This window comes from Hypanus sabinus, chromosome 3, assembly GCF_030144855.1.
Source record: "Hypanus sabinus isolate sHypSab1 chromosome 3, sHypSab1.hap1, whole genome shotgun sequence".
Taxonomy (NCBI): Eukaryota; Metazoa; Chordata; class Chondrichthyes; order Myliobatiformes; family Dasyatidae; genus Hypanus; species Hypanus sabinus.
In genome coordinates this window covers 169832261-169852892 of record NC_082708.1, presented here as the reverse complement: position 1 = coordinate 169852892, position 20632 = coordinate 169832261, and the positions used below count along the sequence as shown (strand labels likewise).

General features: G+C 39.5%; 1 protein-coding gene across 1 annotated transcript in view; it reads right to left on the bottom strand.

The window, feature by feature from the left end:
* Positions 1–10299: 10299 nt before the first annotated feature.
* Positions 10300–20632, bottom strand: part of LOC132391904 (DDRGK domain-containing protein 1-like) — a 79328-nt gene continuing 68995 nt past the window's right edge. Inside the window, exons 6-9 of the mRNA XM_059965663.1 lie at positions 19728–19766; positions 13687–13743; positions 12500–12548; positions 10300–11676 (exon numbers count right to left, since the gene is read on the bottom strand). Of these exons, the coding sequence (XP_059821646.1) occupies positions 11504–11676; positions 12500–12548; positions 13687–13743; positions 19728–19766 (318 nt within the window). The 3' untranslated portion in view covers positions 10300–11503. The remainder of the gene's footprint in view (positions 11677–12499; positions 12549–13686; positions 13744–19727; positions 19767–20632) is intronic.

Here is a 20632-nt window from a genome sequence, read left to right as displayed (position 1 = left end):
TCACGTGTAGCGAGGTACAGTGAGAGGTTTTGTTTCGCAAGTCATCACGTCAGATCGTTCCAAATATATCAATCATAGAGTAAACCGGCCCTTCAGCCCAACTGGTCCATGCCGATCTCAGCATCCCATAACCCTCCAAGCCCTACCCCTTCACGTACCTATCCAAATGCCTCTTAGATTTTGCAATTGTACTCGCCTCAACCACTTCCTCTGGCAGCTCCTCCCAGGTAGTCACTAACTTCTTTGTCAAGAAACTACCAATCTGTCAGGTTGCTTTTAGTCGTCTCCCTGTAATCTTGTATCTGTTCCCTCTAGTTCTGGACAGCCCAATACTGGGGAAAAGACTATGTCCATCCACCTTTTCCATACCCCTGCTGGTTTTTGAAACTTTTAAGAGGTCACTACTCATTTTCCTGTGTGTGGCCAACCTCTCCGTCTAACTCAAGCTCCCTAGTTTAGACAGCATCCTCGTAAATCATTTCAGCACCCTCTGCAGCTTGGCAATATCTTTCCTATAATAGGATGAACAAAACTGTTTGCAGTGGTCCCAAATGCAGCCTCATAACTGCGACATTGTGCCCCCACTCCTAAACTCAATGCCCTAATTGCAGAAGGCCAGGTTGCTAAATGCTTTCTTCAATACTGTCTATTTGCTTTTATCGAGGTGCAACATGACCTCCTGACTTGTCTACTCAGTGTCACGTGCCTTCTTCACCGCCCTATCAGTGAACTGTGGACTTGGAATACAGATCCCTTTCATTACACCTACATACAGTTCATTGTATAGTTGGTACAAATGACGAGGGTTGAGATTCTGCAGAATGAGTATAAGGTAAGAAGCAGGGACCCAAGGTTTATGATCTCCCCATAAGTCCCAATGCTGCATGCAAGTGAAGTGAGAGATTGAAAGGTAGGCCAGATGAATTTGTGGCTGAGAAGCTGGTTCAGGGGCCAGGGTATTCAGGTTCTTGGACCTTCTGGTAGAGGTGACCAGTACCCTTGCAAAGAAATTTGCTTGTGCTACACAGAAGGATTCAATACTAGATTGACAGTGAAGATGAACAATTTGGAAGAGGGGGCCAAGTGTAGCATATCGAAGTTTGTTGATGACACCAAATTCAGTGGAAAAGCAAGTTGTTCAGAGGACTGGAGAGTCTGCAGAGTGATATAGATATGTTAAATGAGTGGGTAAGAGTTTGACAGATGGAGTACAGTATTGGCAAATGCAAGATCATTCAATTGAAGGAAAAATAGAGGATTGGATTATTATTTAAAGGGTGAAAGATTACAGCATGCTGTTATGCAGGGGATTTGGGAGTGCTTGTACTGAGAATCACAAAAGGTTGGTATTGAGTCACTTGGATTCAGAAAAATGAGAGGAAATCTTATAGAAATGTATAAATTATGAAAGGAATGATAAGATAGAGACAGGAAACTTGTTTCCACTGACAAGTGCGAGTCGAACAAGGGACATAACTTCAAGATTTGGGGGAACAGATTTAGGCCGGAGATGAGAAATTGCCTTTCCCAGAGAGTGCTGGAATTATCTACTCAGGAAAACAGTAGAGGCTACCTCATTAAATTACATTTAAGACACAGCAAGATAGGTTTTTGAATTGTAGGGGAATTAAGGGTGATGGGGAAAAGTCATGATCTTATCAAATGATGGAGCAGACTCAATGGCCTAAATGGCCTGCTCCTGCTCTTATTCCTTATGTTCTCACTTCAAGAAAAAGAAGGGAGCATACTTTGGCTTTAGGAGGTCAGGGACAAGTGAATCCCTTGGTGACTATAAAACAATTTAAGAATATGCTTAAGAGGGAGCGGGAGATCGCAGAGTGTGTTGGAGATTGTTCATTGTGGACTTTGCTCACCAGTTTTAAGAAGCGAATGGGGCTTGTTGGGATTTGTCTGTAGAGCAGGAGATTGCTTGGGTTAATAGTAACTAGGGATAGTTAGCAAGGGACAATAAAAAGAAGTGGGATTTGAGCAGAGAAGCCATTGTTGGAGCGGACAGTGATAAAGAGGTCAGGCCTTGGCTCAACAGGCTTGGGCGAGAACAGGCATAGGCTAGATTTTAAGTTAGGTATGTTAGATGGTAGATGGTAGTTCAGGAAGTGGAATGCTCCTCCTGTGAGATGTGGGATTTTGGGGTAATTAATGGTATCCATCTACAGGAAGTGAAGCTAAACTCAGCTCCTGGCAGACAAGGTCAAGGAACTGGAGCTGGAGCTGGATGCACTCAGGACCAGCTGGGAGTCTGAAAACTTCATCGCTGAGTCTTTTATTGAGGTAGTCACACACAGAGAGCAGACTTCAGATTGTAGATGGGTTACCACCAGGAGAAATAAGGGGAGTAAGCTGTCAGTACTGGGTTCCCTTGTGGCCAGTCTCCTCAGCACAAGTATACCCCTCTAGATACTGCTGGAGAGTATCACCTATCAGAACTCTGCAGCACCAGCCAGGTCAATAGCATTGTGGCCAGCTCTAAGGGTCAGCGGAGAAGGGTAAAGTCAGGCAGAGTGATAATGATAGAAGACTTGATAGTTAGGGTGACAGACAGCAGATTCAATTGCAGTGAAGACAAAGCCAGGATGGTGTGTTGCCTCCCAGGTGCTAGGGTCCAGTATGTCTCAAAGGGGGTGCAAAAGATTTTCGAGGGGTAGGATGAGCATCCAGGTTGTGGCAGAAAGGTGAAGAGGTCCTGCACATTGAGTATAGGAAGTCATGGAAAAGGCTGGAAAACAGGGTCTCCAAGCTAATAATCTCTGGATCACTCCCAGTGCCACATGCTAGTCAGGGCAAGAGAGGATGATAGTACAGATGAATGAATAGCTGAGGAACTAGTGCAGGGGGCAGAGTTTCAGATTTCTGTATCTCTGGGATCTCTTTTCGGGAAGGTATGACCTGTACAAAAAGGACAGATTACACTTGAACCTCAGGGGGGGAGCGAATATCCTTGCAGGCAGGTTTGCTAGAGACGTTGGGAGGGTTTAAACTAAGTGGCATGGTGATGGGAACAGGAGTGATAGGGCTCAGGGTAGGGCTGTGAGACTGTGAGGAAGGACAGGCAGATAATAGGGCACCATTGTAGTCAGTGGATGAAGTGCAGTGTAACATGGGTGCAAAATCGAAAAGGGTGATGAATACAGGGCTGAAGGTGTTATACTTTAGTGCATGCAGTATACGGAATAAAGAAGATGATCTTGTAACAGTTAGAGATTGGCAGGTATGATGTGGTCATCATTGAGATATGGCTAAAAGAAAATCATAATTGGGAGCTTAACATCCAAGGAAACATCTCGTAGCAAGGGGGTGGGGTGGCTCTGTTGGTAAAAAAAAAATGAGATCAAATCCTTAGGTGACACAGGAGATGTAGAATCCTCGTGGGTAGAGTTAAGAAACTGCAAAGGTAAAAAGACTCTAATGGGCGTTATATACAGGTTGCCAAACAGTAGCCAGGATGTGGGATATACATTTCAATGGGAAATAGAAAAGACATGTAATAAGTGCAATATTACTATAGTCATGGGGAATTTCAATATGCAGGTATATTGGAAGAATCAGGTCGATGCTGGATCCCAAGAGAGAGAATTTGTAGAATGCCTATAAAATGGCCTTTTAACCATAACCATAACCATAAAACAATTACAACACAGAAACAGATCATCTCGGCCGTTCTAGCCTGTGCCAAACGCTTACTCTCACCTAGTCCCACTGACCTGCACAGCCCATAACCCTCCATTCCATACCTATCCAATTTTTCTTCAAATGACAATACCAAACCTGCCTCTACCACTTCTACTGGAAGCTTGTTCCACACAGCTGCCACTCTCTGAGTAAAGAAATTCCCCCTCGTGTTACCCCTAAACTTTTGTCCCCTCTCAACTCATGTCCTCTTTTTTTGAATCTCCCCTACTCTCAATGGAAAAAGCCCATCCACGTCATTTGTTCAACCTTTCTCTGTAACTTAGGTGCTGAAACCCAGGTAACATTCTAGTAAATCTTCTCTGTACTCTCTCTATTTTGTTGACATCTTTCCTATAATTCGGTGACCAGAACTGTACACAATACTCCAAATTCGGCCTTACCAATGCATTGTACAATTTTAACATTACATCCCAACTCCTATACTCAATGCTCTGATTTATAAAGGCCAGCATACCAAAAGCTTTCTTCCTCTAAGTCCCTCTGAGTGTCATCGAAAAATACAGCACAGAAACAGACCATTCAACCCATCCAGTCCATGCCAAAAACCATGCATGCATCTATACAAACTTCACTTAAACGTTGAAATTGAGCTCACATGCACCACTTGTGCTGGCAACTTTTTCCATAATCTCATGGCCCTTTGAGTGAAGAAGTTTCCCCTCATGTTCCCCCTTAAACTTCTTACCTTTCACCCTTAACCTTTGACATCTAGTTGTAATCCCACCCAACCTCAGTGGCAAAAGCCTGCTTGCATTTACCCTATCTATATCCCTTATAATTTTGAGTACCTCTGTCAAATTTCCTCTCAGTCTTCCACATGCCAAAGAATAAAATCCTAACCTACTCAGTCTTTCCTTATAACTCAGGTCCTGCAGACCTGGCAACATCCTTGCAAATTTTCTCTCTACTCTTTCAACCTTATTTACATCTTTCCTGTAGATAGGTGACCGAAACTGCACACAATACTCCAAATTAGGCCTTACAAATGTCTTGTATAACTTCAACATAACATGCTATCTCCTGTACTCAATACCTTGATTTATGAAGGCCAATGCGCCAAAAGCTTTCTTTAAGACCCCATCAACCTCTGATGCCACTTTCAACAAATTATGGACATGTATTCCCAGATCTCCTTGCTCTACCACACTCCCCTCTGTGCCCTACCATTCATATACTCTGGTTAGTCTTACCAGAGTGCAACACCTCGCACTTGTCTGCATTAAATTTCATCTACCATTTTTCCAGCTGGTCTAGATCCTTCTGCAAGTCATGATAGCCTTCCTCACTGTCCACTACACCCCAAATCTTGGTGTAATCTGCAAATGTGCTGATCCAGTTAACCACAATTTATCCAGATTGTTGATATAGATGACAAACAACAATGGACCCAGCACCGATCCATGTGGCACTTCACTAGTCACAAACCTCCAGTCAGAGAGACAACCATCCACTACCATTCTCTGACTTCTCTCTACAAACCCAATGTCTAATCCAATTTACCTCATCTTGAATGCCATGCAACTGAACATTCTTAACCAAACTCCCATGTGGGAATCTGTCAACTGCTTTGCCAAAGTCCATGTAAACAACATCCATTGCCTTGTCTTCATCCACTTTCCTGGTAACTTACTTGGAAAAACTCTAAGATTGTTTAGACATGACCTACCATGCACAAAGCCTTGCTGACTATCCTCACTTTCCATGGCTATTCGAATACCCATGTATCCAGTCCCTTAGAATATCTTCCAATAACTTTTCCACCACTGAAGTCAGACTCAGCAGCCGATAATTTCCTGGTTTATGTTTAGAGCCTTTCTTAAACAGCAAAACAACAATGGCTGTCCTCCAATCCTCTGGTACCTCTCCTGTCACTAAGGATGATTTAAATATCTCTGCTAGGGCCCTGACAATTTTTGCGCTTGCCTCCCACAGGGTCCAATGTCCTGATTTGATTCTGTTTATTCCATTTTAAACCAATGTCCAGTTAAATAATATTTACTGCTTCGGACGAAGGTGTGTTTTGTGTTATTCAGAAAACTCTGTTGCACAGAACGTTCCTTACAATTAACCTTAAGAGTGTTGAAAATCTGCTAACCCATTGCAGGCATCGCTATTTAATAAATGCCAAAGATTAGTCAAATATTATTTATCAAGTTCAAATCAAATTCAAGTTTGTTGTCATCTGACTGTACCTATACACAACCAAAGGGAACAATGTTCCTCCAGATCATGGTGCACCCACAAGTATATATCACACAGGATAGAAAACAAAATATTACCATAAGTAAGTTAATAAAATATAATTCAAAATGCATGTGAAGTGCACAGCAAACAGCTTGCTGTCCTAGTGACGAGACCTCGGTGGTGGCAGGGTATTCATTGTCTCACAGCCTGAGGGAAGAAACTGATACACCGTCTGGCAGTCCTGTACCTCCTTCCTTATGGTCATGGGTCAAAGAGATTATGGGATGGGTGGTAGAGATCATCAACAATGCCTCGGCCCTTCGTATACAACCCTCTTGGTAAATGTCACAAATGGTGGGGGGGGGGGAGGGAGACCCCGGTGATTTAATATCCTCTGCAGGTTCTTGTAGTCTGATGCCCTGCAACTTCAGTACCACACAATGATGCAGTCAGACAAGATACCCTCGATTTCAGTTGTGCTTTTAACAGAAGAAAATATTCCAAGGCCCCATTGTTATCGAGTTCGCAAGTTCAAATTTACTGTCATTCAACCATACGCATGTATACAGCTAAATGAGACAATGTTCCTCTGGGACCAAGTTGCAAACACAGTACACGTATCAGATACAGCACTAAAAATATTAGTAACACAATAATATTAGCAGATAATAAAAATTATTCTATAGATGTCCAAGTTGACACGAAGTGCATGGGTAATATATAGTTAAATATACCACAGCATAATGCTAGTGGCGCTGTCATAAATAATGTGTATTGAGTGGTAGCAGGGAGATCAGAAGTCTGACAGCAGGGGAAAGAAACTGCTATTCAGTCGAACAGCCCATGCTCTTGTACTGTGGAACCTCTGCCTGACAATAAGAGCATCAAAGCGATTGTCAGACAGATGGAAGGGTTTCTTGACAATTCTGAGGGTTTTTGAGTGCATCAGCACTTCTGATAATTGTCCTGAATAGGCTGCGGGGGGGGGGGGGGGTGGCGGGGGGTTTGAGCAGAGAAACTCTGATGATTTTCGCAGCAATCCTCACAATCCATTGCAGATGCTGCTTTGCAATTCCCATACCAGACAATAATACAACTGGCCAGGACACTGTCAATGGTGCTCTGGTAGAATGTTCAAAGTTCGAAGTAAATTTATCATTACATACTATCCTGCCATTTTTTTCTTGCGGGCATTCACAGAAACACAATAGAATCAATGAAAAGCCACTCAATACAGTCGGACTACCAATGTGCAAAAACAAAGAAAGACCAAATTGAAAATAATTAAGTGATGAATATTGTGAACATGTGATTGTGGAGTTCTTGAAGGTGAGTCCATAGGTACTAAGAACAGTTCAGTGATGGGGTGAGTGAAGTTGTCCACTCTGGTTCAAGAGCCTGATGGCTGAGGGGTAGTAACTGTTCCTGATGCTGGTGGTGAGTCCTGAGGCTCCTGTACCTCCCTCCTGATAGCAACAATAACAAGAGAGCATGGCCTGGATGATGGATGCTACTTTCCTGCCCTAGTGCTCTGTGTAGATGTGCTCAATGGTGGGGAATGCTTTACCTGTGATGGACTGAACTGTATCCACTACTCTTTGTAGGCTTTTCCTTGGAAGGCATTGATTTTTCATACCAAACAATGATGCAACCAGCCTCACCTTCAGCCACGAAGAAGGGTCTTGGCCTGAATCATCTACTGTTCATTTGCATGGATGCTACCTGACCTGCTGAGTACCTCCAGCATTTTGTGTCTAATTGGGGCAGCCACTTATTTGAATCAAAACGTACTGGTCCTGCTGTGTCCCAATTAACCAGAATCCATTGTACTTAAGTTCATCCTCCATTTCTTTGTCCCCTTTTCAGTGGTCCAGTGTCCACTGTCACCTCGTTTTCACTTAATATATGAATTATATATATGAAAAAACTTTTATATAACTTTTATAATTATATATATATAATTATATATATGAAAAAACTTTTATAAAACTTTTATAATTATATATATATGAAAAAAACTTTTTGTATCCTCTTTTATGTTACTGGCTAGCTTATAGTATTGTAAAATTTAATCTTTTCTCTCTTTATGGCTTTTTAGTTGTCATTTGTTGGTTTTTAAATACTTCCCAATCCTCTACCTTCACATTAATTTTTGCAATATTATATTCCTTTTGCTTACATGATGTCTTTGACTTCCCTTGTTAGCTATGGTTGTGTCATCCTTCCTTTAGAATACTTCTTCACCATTGGGATGTATCTATCCTGGTCCTTCTGATGGCTCCCAGAATCTCCAGCCATTGTTTTTCTGCCAACATCTCTTCTGGTGCCAACTTCCATTCAACTCTGGCCAGCATCTCTCTCATGTATCTGTAGTTCCCTTTAATGCACTGTAATACTAATATATGTGATATGAGCTTCTCTCTCTCAAATTGCAGGATGAATTCTAACATACCGAATTATGATCAACAAGGACTCATTTACCTTAAGATCTGTAATCAAATCTGGTTCATTGCACAACACCCAATCCAGAATTGCCTTTTCTCTAGCGGGCTCAACCACAAGCCACACTAAAATAACATCTCTAGGCATTCTACAGATTCCCTCTTGAAATCCACCACCAACTTGATTTCCTAATCTTTCTGTATATTTAAATCCTCCATGACTATCGTAACATTGCCCTTTTCATATGCCTTTTCCATCTCCTGTTGCAATTTGTACCACACATCTGGGCTACTGTTCAGAGTCATGTATATAATCTTCATCAGAGTCTTTTTACCCTTGCAGTTTTTTAACTCTACCCACAAGGATTTTACATCTTTCAATCATATGTCACCTCTTTCTAAGAATTTGGCCTCATTTTTCTGCTTGTGTTTGATCTAATGGGTCCAGAATCTTGATGAAGTGCCACAGCCAAAAACATCAACTATGTATTTCCTGTCATAGATGCTGCCTGACCTGCTGAGTTCCTCCAGCATTTTGTTTGTGTTGCATCTGCAGAATATCTTGTGTCTCAATACTGATAAACTGATCTAACTTGCCTCTGAATAAGACAACCATTAGATGTGCTTTAACAGCATACACAGAATGTCTACTGCAGGAAGCAGATTGCTTGTTAATACTGCAGGGTGTTGATGAGATTCTACTTGGTATATTGCAAACATTTTTGGTTTCCATGCTCAAGGAGGAATAAACCTAACTTCTTTTTATAGGCCTTTACTAAGTGCCTAATAAAGTGCAAGTTGATAGGGTTGTTAAGAAAGCTTATGGTGAGTTGGCCTACATTAGTTAAGGGATTGAGATCAAGAGCCATGAGGTAATGTTGCAGCTCTATAAAACAATGGTTTGACCACACTTAAAATATTTTATCAATTCTGGTTGCCTTACTATAGCAATGATGTAAGGAATGAATGCAGAGGAGATTTACCAGGATGTTGCCTGGTCTTATGAGAGTCAGTTGGGCAAGGCTGGCTTTTCTCTTTGGGGTGAAGGATGATAAGAGGTGACAAGAGGCATAGAACAAGTGGACAGTCAGAGACTTTTTCCCAGGGTGGACATAACCAATACCAGAGGCATAATTTTAAGGTTATAGGAGGGAAGTATAAGGGAGAAATCAAAGGTGGTGTTTTTTGTTTTTTTTTTAAAACACAGAGTGCTGAATGCTTGGAATGACCTGACAGGGCTGGTGGTAGAGGCAGATACATTAGGGCATTTAAGAAACTCTTAGATAGGCACATGGATGAAAGAAAAATGGAGGACTGTGTGAGAGTGGAGGGTTGGATTGATCTTAGAGTAGGTTAAAAGGTCGGTACAATATCGTGGACCAAAGGGGTTGTATTGCGCTACAGTGTTCTATGTTCTATGAAATGATAGAATTAGAAGCAAAGACTACAATATTGACTCCGAGGATAAAGAACAGCACAGAAATGATGGGCTTATTATTATAGAATTTAGGATGACAGGATCATTTCTTTAAATGCTTAAGATTATGAGAGGGGTCAACATGGAGGTGCTGAGTGATATTTCTTCCAGGTGAACTAGGAACCATGGAATTAGGAGTGTAGCACTGAGGAATTTTTCAGAGCATTATTAATCTGCTTTGATATCTCTGCAGTTTTTAAGGTTTCCACCAACAGCAGTTTTTTCAGATTACTAATACTTCCTGTCAAATGTTCTGAAAAACACTACTTCAACATTATACATTCCTCAAAGTAATTCTGAGACCCATAAGTATAACTAGCAATTTCTACAAAAGGTGTATCTTTTAGATTACCTTAAGACATTTATGAAATTGTAACAAGGTCCACAAATTAAAAAGTGAAGTTCTGTGAAGAGCAACAATTTCAGGTTGTATATTGTACACATTTTCTGATATTAAACTATTGAAATAAAAAAATGAACAAAAAATGCTAATTAAACAAACTTTATTTATTTTATAAAGTATCCACAGCCAACTTTTCAAATTACACTTTGAAAACCATTAATAATCAAATGCCACGAATATTAATTTCTTTGGACTCTCATAACAGTTACTGTTCACACTAACTGATACTTGGTGCTTCCATAATGCAAATTTAGATTCATGAGCTATAAGGACTGGCTATTAAATCTACTCATGCACACCACAGTAGTGTAGCAGCTAGCACAACACTTCCATAGCTTGTGTCATCAGGTTCAATTTCAACGCTGTCTGCAAGAACACCCCATGACCATGTGGGTTTCCCCTAGGTTCTCTGGTTTCCTCCCACAGTCCAAAGGCATACAGTTTAGTGGGTTAATTCGTCATTGTCAATTGTCCTGTGATTAGGCTAGAGTTAAATGAGTGGGTTGCTGGGCGGTGTGGTTTGTTGTACTGTATCTTTAAATAAAGTAAAAATATACTACAAAAATATATACCCACTACTGAAAGGTCACTATTTTATGAATAGCCTGTCAATTAACCTACCTCCTACACAATTCCGCTGCTGAGCAGCCCTGCTATACCACTGTATTAAATTAAATAATCCATCAACTTCCAAGTAATTCACAAATGTATATGACCACACAAAAGAGCAACAATCAGGTTACTAGAATTGTGAGAGCAAACTTTCATTCCTGGATACAAGAAATCTGATATACAAATTTGACTGGCTGCTGACTTACGAGAATTATAGCTTCGTCAGTTTTGTTAATTCTGCAACACAAATTTTAACAATCCACACTAGCCTGTGCTGCTGCTGAAAAATTACTATTTCTCAGCAGTAAAACTATTTATAACACTATATCTGGCTCACTTCTCCAAAAATTATTATTTGAGCTCATTTATCAATGTGCATTATGAATCGGCAGTTCTCATTTGGTGTAGAAGCTGCAATCTTTCACGGTGAACAGATACTCAGTTGGGCTGCAGGTCAGCAAAAGCAGCAAGATAACACTGAGAATCCTTCAGTTCCCTATCTGGAGAACAGACAACAGCCTTTTCCTCTGAGACATAGCTTGGGCAGGTAGCAAACACATTGCCTTGTAAATAGAGCAGAAAGAGTGAAAAAAAAAATACCTTCAACACAAATCTTGTGATAATTAAAAATATTTAGCTTTCAACTTTATTTCTGTTTAAATAAGTCAGCAAATATTAGGCCACAGATTCTGTAATAGGTCTTGAGTCTGGGTTAAGGTTAATCAGAGTGTTGCTGGCTTGTGCCAGTTCCACTATTGAAACACGCCCTTGCTGCCTTATAAACTGAGCCACAGCAGCAAGTTCCTGCTCTGTGATATAAATGAATTTCCCACGATCATCAAGGACACCTGGAAAAAAAAAATTTGTTATGATCCAAATTGTCAATAAATAGTTTACAATAATACAGGTAATTTACTTGAGAAATAGAACATAAAACATTACAGCACAGTACAGGCCCTTTGGCCCACAAAGTTCTGCCAACCTATTAGCCCACTCAAAGAACAATCCAACTTTTCCTCCCACAGTATAGTACAGTGCAGAAGTCTTAGGCTTATATATCTCAGGTACCCAAGACTTTTCTACAGTACTGTATTTGTCAACATGGAGTGCCATAGGAGGGGTGAGGAACAGGTAGCAGGGAAGGAGTACCAGCAGAGTTGGAGTGACGCGGACACACACACACACCCTAACTCCAGGCAAGATCATTTGATTCCAAACAATTTGATTTATTGATCATCATAGAATGTCACTGGTGCTTCCTCCTCCCTTGCCTCACCCTGCCCCCTTCCCCACTCTCAGTCCACAAGAGACCCGTATCAGAATCAGGTTTATCATCACTCACACATGTCATGAATGTTTTTTTATGTGGCAGCAGTACATAAAATTACTACAGTATCATGCAAATCTCTTAGGCATATATGTCTAAGACTTTTGCACAATACTGTAGTCCTTCATTTTCCCTATCTTCGATGTGCCTATCAAAAAAAACAAAGAGCATCTTAAATGTTCTTATTTAAATGCTTTAAAATGGTGTTAAAAATAAAACCACAGAATAATGACACAAGTTCTAGTTGTTAACTACCTGATTATTCTTTAACAATAAACAAACATAATTAAAAATTAATTTGAAAGAAGTCAATACGTTACAGTTCAATTGCAGCAGCTACACACCTGTTAGAGCTCCTTCAGCAATCAAATCTTGTAGCCTGCTAATAGCATCCTTAAAATAAATCACAAATTATTAATCTGAAGATATGGTAAAATATTGGACTACATCCTAATGTAACTTTAGTATTCAGAATGTGTTAGAATTAAGAATATTAGCAACAAACTGTTCAAGGCATCACAGTTGACCCCTCCCTATCAATCATGAACAAAGAAGTAAAAAACTCTTCAGTTCTCCTTGTGGTTATTGGAATAAGAAACCTAGTATATTTTTAATCACGTTATCACAAGCCTGGGGACAGATCCCTCCTTCCACCATAAGACAGACATAGGATCAGAATTAGGCCATTTGGCCCATCAAGTCTTCTCCACCATTCCATCGTAGCTGAAGTATTATTACTCTCAACCATTTTCTTCTACCCCATAACCTTAGGTGCTCTTATTAATCAAGGACCTATCAACCTCTACTTTAAATATACCCCATGACTTGGCCTCCACGCCCATCTATGGCACTGAATTCCAGATTCACCACCTCTGGCTAAAGAAATTCCTCATTGTCTCTGTTCTACAGGGACATCCTTGTATTCTGAGGCTGTGCCCTCTGGCCCTAGACTCCACCACTATAAGAAACATTCTCTTAATGTCCATTCTATCTAGACCTTCATTCTCTGTCATTTAAAGCCAGCTCAAAAGTACAGATCACACATTCAATCTGGCAGTATTCTGCTCTTTTTTAAATGAATAAGCTGAGCACAGTAGTCCTTCAGAGGAATTCAACAAAGTTTTCTCATAGTGATACTGAAACTGACAAGTCTACAGAAAATTTTGGGGAAATTAGAGTGAATACTACTCACACAAACAGCTACACTGGAGATTACAGAATGAAGGCATATGTCTTTACTCAATATGCAAATTCAAAACTGAGAACAGTATCATTTATTGCAGGTTTTCAGAATATTGTTCTTTACACAAAGTATATCTACCAAGATGATCAGATTATGTATATACTGTACATTTCTTTTAGATTACCCTACATCTATTTTCTTTATTTGGGAAATAAATTGTTTCTGTCACTTGTTCACATCAACAGCCTTTATAGTTCAAATTCCAATTTGCATTAATCTTAAACCAAAGATCAAGCACTATATTTTTTAATTTATCTATGAGAAAAACTACTTTATTAATCCATTTACCTGTGTCCTCAAGCCAAAATGAGAGGCAAGCTCTTCCAAAAGAACAACTTTTGTTCTCTGGAAAAAAGAAGAAAAAGATAACTGTCAGCTGGGGATCCCAGCAGCATTACAATTCTTGAAGTACTAGAGACTGAAAATGCACAAGTCTTGAAAAATCAATGTGGAAGAAAATTCTACAGTGCTTTCTCAAAAATGTATTTTAGGAATACAATCTCAAGTTCCCTATACTGAAAACCTCAGATTTTGCCGATATCCTGGCAAATCTTTGGTGAGGAAGTTCCAATGGTGACTCAAACTGAATCATCGAATTCTGATGAAGTAAAACTTGGAACAGTAGATAGAATTAGACATGGTTTTCTAGGAGAAAAGCTATCAACTTTATTGCCATTTCTGAAGATAAATTCAATAAAAGCTTTATGTAGGAAGTATTATCTAACTGCATTACCAAGTAACACCTGATAATAGTGTTTTGCTTCAATTAATAATGAAATATACACTAGAACTTCAGTTGGTGCTCAGGATATATACCTAGAAAGAAAGCATTTGTGGAATGAGCACTAAAAGATCATTATAGTTTTCAATCTGGAGAGATACACTCCTGAAAGGCTGCTGTGCTAGCAACTGGACACAAAACTCCATCCTCTCTGCTGCTGAGTTGGGAATCTGTTTGTGAGCTCATGCCTCTATATGGCTCAGCATGGAGTAAGCCCTTAGTCCATGGCTGTTTATCAGGGCTGGGAAAAGTGGTACAGATTGTCAGTGCTGAGACGTAGGCTCAGGATTACGTGCAAGCCAGCAACAGAGTGTATAGTACATTGCTGACTACTCCATGTACTGACAGATCACATAAACCCTATGACCTCTCCCATCGTTTCCTGTTGAATATAATGGACAACCCTCCTGGTCCAGAGATACCTCAAGGGGAGCACATTAAGTTATCAATGACCAGTGAGTTTGCCTGTTTGGATTCCATAATCAGGAGTACCATAACAAATCAGCAGGGTATGATGAAGAGAAGTACCAGTGGACAAGATTGAGAAACAAAACCAACAGTACAGTACAAATTTCTGGTCAAAGTGTGAAAATCCTAAAAGCAAATCATGTGAGATAAAAAATTCACTCAATGATTAATGTCAAAGAAATGCCGAAGGGCAAAGCAGCCGAGCTGGAGAACTGTCTACTATGGACTGAGAAATAAAAGGGGAAAACAGCCCATGGAATTCAGTTCTCATAGCCAGGAACTGCCAAAATCTCTCTTCTGGTCTTCTCTGGAAGTGCAGAGAAAAGATGAAGTTGATACAAATGCTTAACAATAACAACTTCAAATGAAGGCTGCCTGAAGATACAGTGGAGACAACTTTTCAAAGTTATAAAAAAAGACTGTAGAAATAAAATCATAAAACATTAATTCAGTGGATAACATAGATATTTATATTCATACTATGATTCACACAGAAATGAGCATCCTTAAAACTTCATTTATTGTGGGCATTAACTACATATTTGAGAAATGACAATTTCAGAACAAGGTTTCACCCCAAGAAAATTAGTCATTTATTTAGAATACAAACATAAGAAATTCTGTAGATGTTGGAAATCTTAAGCAACACACACAAAATGCAAAAGAAACTCTGCAAGCCAGACAACATCTACGTTGGGTTACAAGAATTCTACAAAATGTCAGTGTTTGGTAATATTACAATATTTGTCAAGTCTATCTATCATTTCTAAAATTACAGAAAATTTATAGTACAGGAGACAGTTACTCAGTTTAACACTTCTGCATTAATTGACAAAGAATTACCCAGCCCCATTGTCCTGTAACAGGTTATTAGCCCTGCAGAAAACAATTCTTCAAGTAAATATACTGCTTTAAATGCAGTCAGTGCTTCTGTCTCTCCCCACCTTAAATGTGTAAGTTCTAGATTCCTGCCACACTCTGTGGGGGAAAAAGAATCTTCAACTTTTCTCTAATTCATTCATCGTTTACTCTAAACCAATGTCCATTTTCTGATTGCAACCTCAACTTCACATTCTTATTTGCCTGTCATAACCCTTTACTCTTTGCTTGTCTCCACCTTAAATATTCACAGACTCTGTATCCACAGTCCTTTAAAGAAAAGGTTCAAAGAACCCTTAGAAGAAGAAATCTCTCAACTCTGGTTTAAATGGGAAACTCCTTATTTTTAAATAGAATCTTGTTCGAGAATATCCCACAAGAGGAAACATTATCTCTATATCACCAGCATGAATCAGTCTGCTGAAGGAATTCAGTGGGCCAAGCAGCATCTATAGAAGGGAAGGAATTATTGACACTTGCAACATCGGCATCTGACCCAGTTCTCTCTGAGTTTAAAACTCTGAAGTCCTTTAACATTTAAATAATATACTTGTTTTGTCTTCCTGCCAAAATAGGCAATTTCAAAAATTCCCACATTATATTCCACTTGTCAGAACTTTGCCCACTCACTTAACCTTTCCTTATCCCCTTTCCAAATTACTTTCCAACCTATCTTTGTCTTCAGCACATTCAGCAGCCATAAACACAAAGAGATTCTGCAGATGCTGGGAATCTTGAGCAAGTCAGGCAGCATCTATGGAATAAGCAGTCAACATTTTGGGCCAAGATCCATTATCAGGACTGGAAAGGACTCTTCCGTACATCCACCCACATTCTGAGCTTCTTCTTCCACATTAAGCTTTGACGCCTTTCAGAAATGCAAATCCACTGACTCCTCTTTATTTTACAATCTTATTTTATCTCTCTGGCCAGCTTTATCTCATATGCTAATTCCTCCTTTTCTATAAATCTTTTAGTTGTTTTCTCATGTTATGTTTAAACTTGCCATGTGCCACCTCTTTCTTTCTTTATCTTTGGGGCTGTACAGTGACTAGATGTGCAGTCACTGTGCACAAACTGTGGCCTATCACTTTATCTGATAATCACTTTTGTTTTAACAAACCATAGATCTAAATGGTGTGAAAATTACGCAAATACATTTGGAAAGAAAATTTTTACAGCTATGATAGCAAATGCAATACAAAGTTACAAATACATATCATAAACACAAGAAATACCGCAGTTGTTGGAAATCCAAAGCAACACATACAAAGTGCTGGAGGAACTCAGCAGATCATGCAGCATCTATGGAAAAGAGTTCCTGAAGAAGGATCTCAGCTCAAAACATCCACTATTCATTCTTTTCCATAGATGCTGCCTGATCTGCTGAATTTCTCCAGCATTTTGTGTGTGTTGCTACAGATAAATATTTTCACCATTGCAAAGGATATTTGTGCCAAGGATAAAGAACACTATTCTCCTCACCCAGATTTAGCATCCAGTAACCCCAGGTGCAGTGGAGCAGAAATATATACAAAAGATTTTCTCTCTTAAAAAAAACGGAGTCAATCTCAACCCTAAACTCAACTCTTCCCTCCATGCCTTCACCTTCTCCCCGACCCACCACAATACCCAAAACCAATCATCCTATGTGCTGTCGGAACAATGACTCAAGGCTCAACACAAAAGGAAACAGTTACTTTCAGCAATCTGTACTGGATGTAGTTGGTTTTAACTTAACATGTTCAACATCTAACAATTGTATGCTTGTGTATAAAGTAAATGATATTTCAACTGGGTGCAGTTTTCGGAATCAAATATCCACTCTTTTTATATCCTTTACAACTGACTTTCAAATAAAAACTCCTGACCTTATTGAATAGATAAATATTCCTTGGACAACCTACAACATACGTAGAGGTTTTCACCAGTACTATAATGTACTGAAGAAACACCAAGTCATTGATTTCAGTGGTTTTCTCTTCCTTACCATAACAAATGCAATTTTGCATTTTTTACCCAGTTCTGTACTGCGTGTTCAAAACACTAATCTTCTATGTACCGTTGTATTTTTGATGATACACTAACATCTGATCTACTCTGCTGTAAAATCATTTTTGCATGCCTTTTTGTGCTTAAAGATTTTAGACACCATAAATGTCTTGACAATTTGTATTTATAAAGCTATCTCTAGCTATACAGAGTTTCAACAACAATAATTACAAGTTTTATAACAATCGTTATGGAATAAAATTCCATGTCAACTAATTCTCTGTGTAAATTTTGCCAATTAAAGTAACTATATGGTATAGACTTGAGATTCTAGAACTATACTGTCTGGCAATTTTCAGATTTATATTCATGCAGAACAACATCAAAATAGTACATGAACATCCCCACTAGTTATTGTCTTAGACCTGCACAATTCACATAACATGGCAGGTGTAGCAGCAAATGATTTGCATTACCCCCAATCTGTTGTACCGCATTCAATGGTCACAATGTGGTCCCCTCTACATTGGAGAAACCATTTGCAGATTGGGTGATCACTTTGTGGGTCATCTGTGCTCTGTCCACAGGGGTGACACTGAGCTTCCTATTGTGTTCTTAAGCCCCCTCCCATTCTGTCCTGTCTGTTGGCAGTCTCTTCCACTACTAGAATGAGACCCAAAATAAACTAGAACAACAACATCTTATCTTCTGTCTGGGCACTTTTTAACCCTCTGGAATGATCATCTGAGTTCTCCAACTTCAGGTAGACTGCTCTCTCATTCTCTACCAATATCATGCTTATGTATCTTTCTCATCTCACTTCTTTAAAATGTCTCACTAATGGTCAACACTCTATTAGCTGACCCATCTTCATCTATCTCCATAGAGGTTATTGTTTTTAATAGTCCACTCCTCCCCACCAGCTCTACTTAGAAAACTTTCACCAACCCTCACTCCACCCAGTTCTGAAGAAAGTTCACCCATCCAAGGTACTGACTTTGTCCTGATGAAGGGTCTCGGCGCAAAAATATCAATTCATTTTCACAGATGTTGCCTGACCTCCAGCATATTGTGTGTGTTACTCTGGATTTCCAGCATCTGCAGAATCCTGTGTTTAAGGTATTGACTGGTTTCTGCCTCCAGAGATGCTGCTTTACTCGCTGGCATATCTATGCAAGCTTCACATAATTACAGGATTGTATTCAACCCATCATGTCAATCAAATGCTAATTGAGAACATTCAGCTAGTCCGACTACCTCATTATCTCACAATATCCCGAATATTTTTTCCTTTCAATGATCTATACTGATTCTTTTTGAATACCACAATTGTAATTGCTTCAAATGCTCAGTGCCAGTACATTGCAGACCTATATTATTCTCTAAGCTTCTTCCTCATTTATTTATAACTTACAATAATCAGAATGAAAATGCTTAAATTAAGTATTTTCCTTGAAGACATTGTACAAGAATAGTGCCGATAAAGCCTAAATGAGGCCCTCCATGTTCTCCGTATGGGTTGACCATGAAGATCTCATCCTAGCTGTCTATGTGATATGCAAGCTGGTATGTAAGCCGAGGCAGTACAATATGGAGAGCAAGCAACAGGCTCTCTCTTTCCAATTAGGTGATGAATCCAAAGGAACAGCACAGACCGATACCGCTTTCCAACAGCGATGTCACAGGAGTTGCTATTCAGCATTGAATGCAACATTGGACTCTCTTAGAGACTCCAGCTCTATACTATTCCCCTCGGGGTTTACACCCAAAGCCTTCCCCATGAGTGAGTTTAACCACAAGGCAGCAAAGGTTTGAGATAAAGAGTTTTCCTGCCCCTAGATGAGCTGCCAACAACGAGCCCCGTCTACCTGAAAGGACTGGTTTGAAGGCGCCAGCAACCCGCTTTTGCCCCTTCTCCTGTCAGTAGGAACTGTTCCGACAGGCTTACTAGCTAAGCCACACATGGATGTCAGAAGTAGAACCTGGTTGTCAGAGGCTATTTGAGACATATGCCATTGGGAGCATTTACTAGATAGTGGGAGCTTATGGTATGTGTCTCAATTAGCCTCTGACAGCTTATCCACAGTACCTCTCCAACTATGACAACATTAAGGAATCAAAATATGGTAAGTAAAGCCCAAATATGACAGGAATAATTGGTATGTACACCTTTCTAACAATATTAAATTAAACAAAGTATTATCATTACCTTGATGTAGTCGATGAACATTTGCAGAAGGCTCTCAGACTAGGAAGTACAACAGAAACAATGAAATAAGCAGAGAGGTTCATGAGAAACATCACCTCCTACTAAAATTTTGCAAAGTTAATCTATTTCTGAATTTTTTCTAACAATAATGTATATCAATCCTGAAAAATAGCATTTGGTCTTCAAATGTAACAGGTTAAACTATAATAGTATATTTTTACTTTAAAAAATATTTAAAGCATGTTACTAAATCGTTGTCAGGCAGATCTAGGGTCTGGGATTGGGTGAACAAATAAAAAGTCCAGGCAGTGTTTGACTAGAAATGCAGAGCAGTGCAGACGAAGGCTGGTGATGCCAGCAATAGGGGAACAATCCTATCACAGTGGCAGAGGCTGAATTTGCAATATCATAGTTTAGGTAGCATGTTACTCATAATATGCGTTCATTCCCTCAAACGAAAGCTCACAAGTTTCAGAGCAAAATGCCTTTCATACAAAACTGATCAAATCTCATAAAGTACAAGTAAAGTTAACCACTCAGCTTTTGCAACAGCCTTTAAGATTTGTTATGGTAACATTTCTATTTGATGTTCAATGTAATTATGCACCAGTAAGAACAAATACTGCAGGAAGACTTGTTATTCAATGCCAACAATGCTTGCAAACTTCACTTCAGACCTTCACAAAAATTAAAGAATTGTTATGGCGTAGGAGGCCATTTCATGTGTCGAGCCTGGCAGAGAAATCCTATCAGTCCTATTTGCCTGCTTTGTGTCTCCTACAGACTTTCTAATTACTCTATTTCTAGTGCAATCCAGCTCTGTTTTCAAGGCCCTGATTGAATCTGTTTCTATCATTCCTAAAGCCAGTGAACTTCACATTGTAACTACCCTCCAAGTTAGTTCT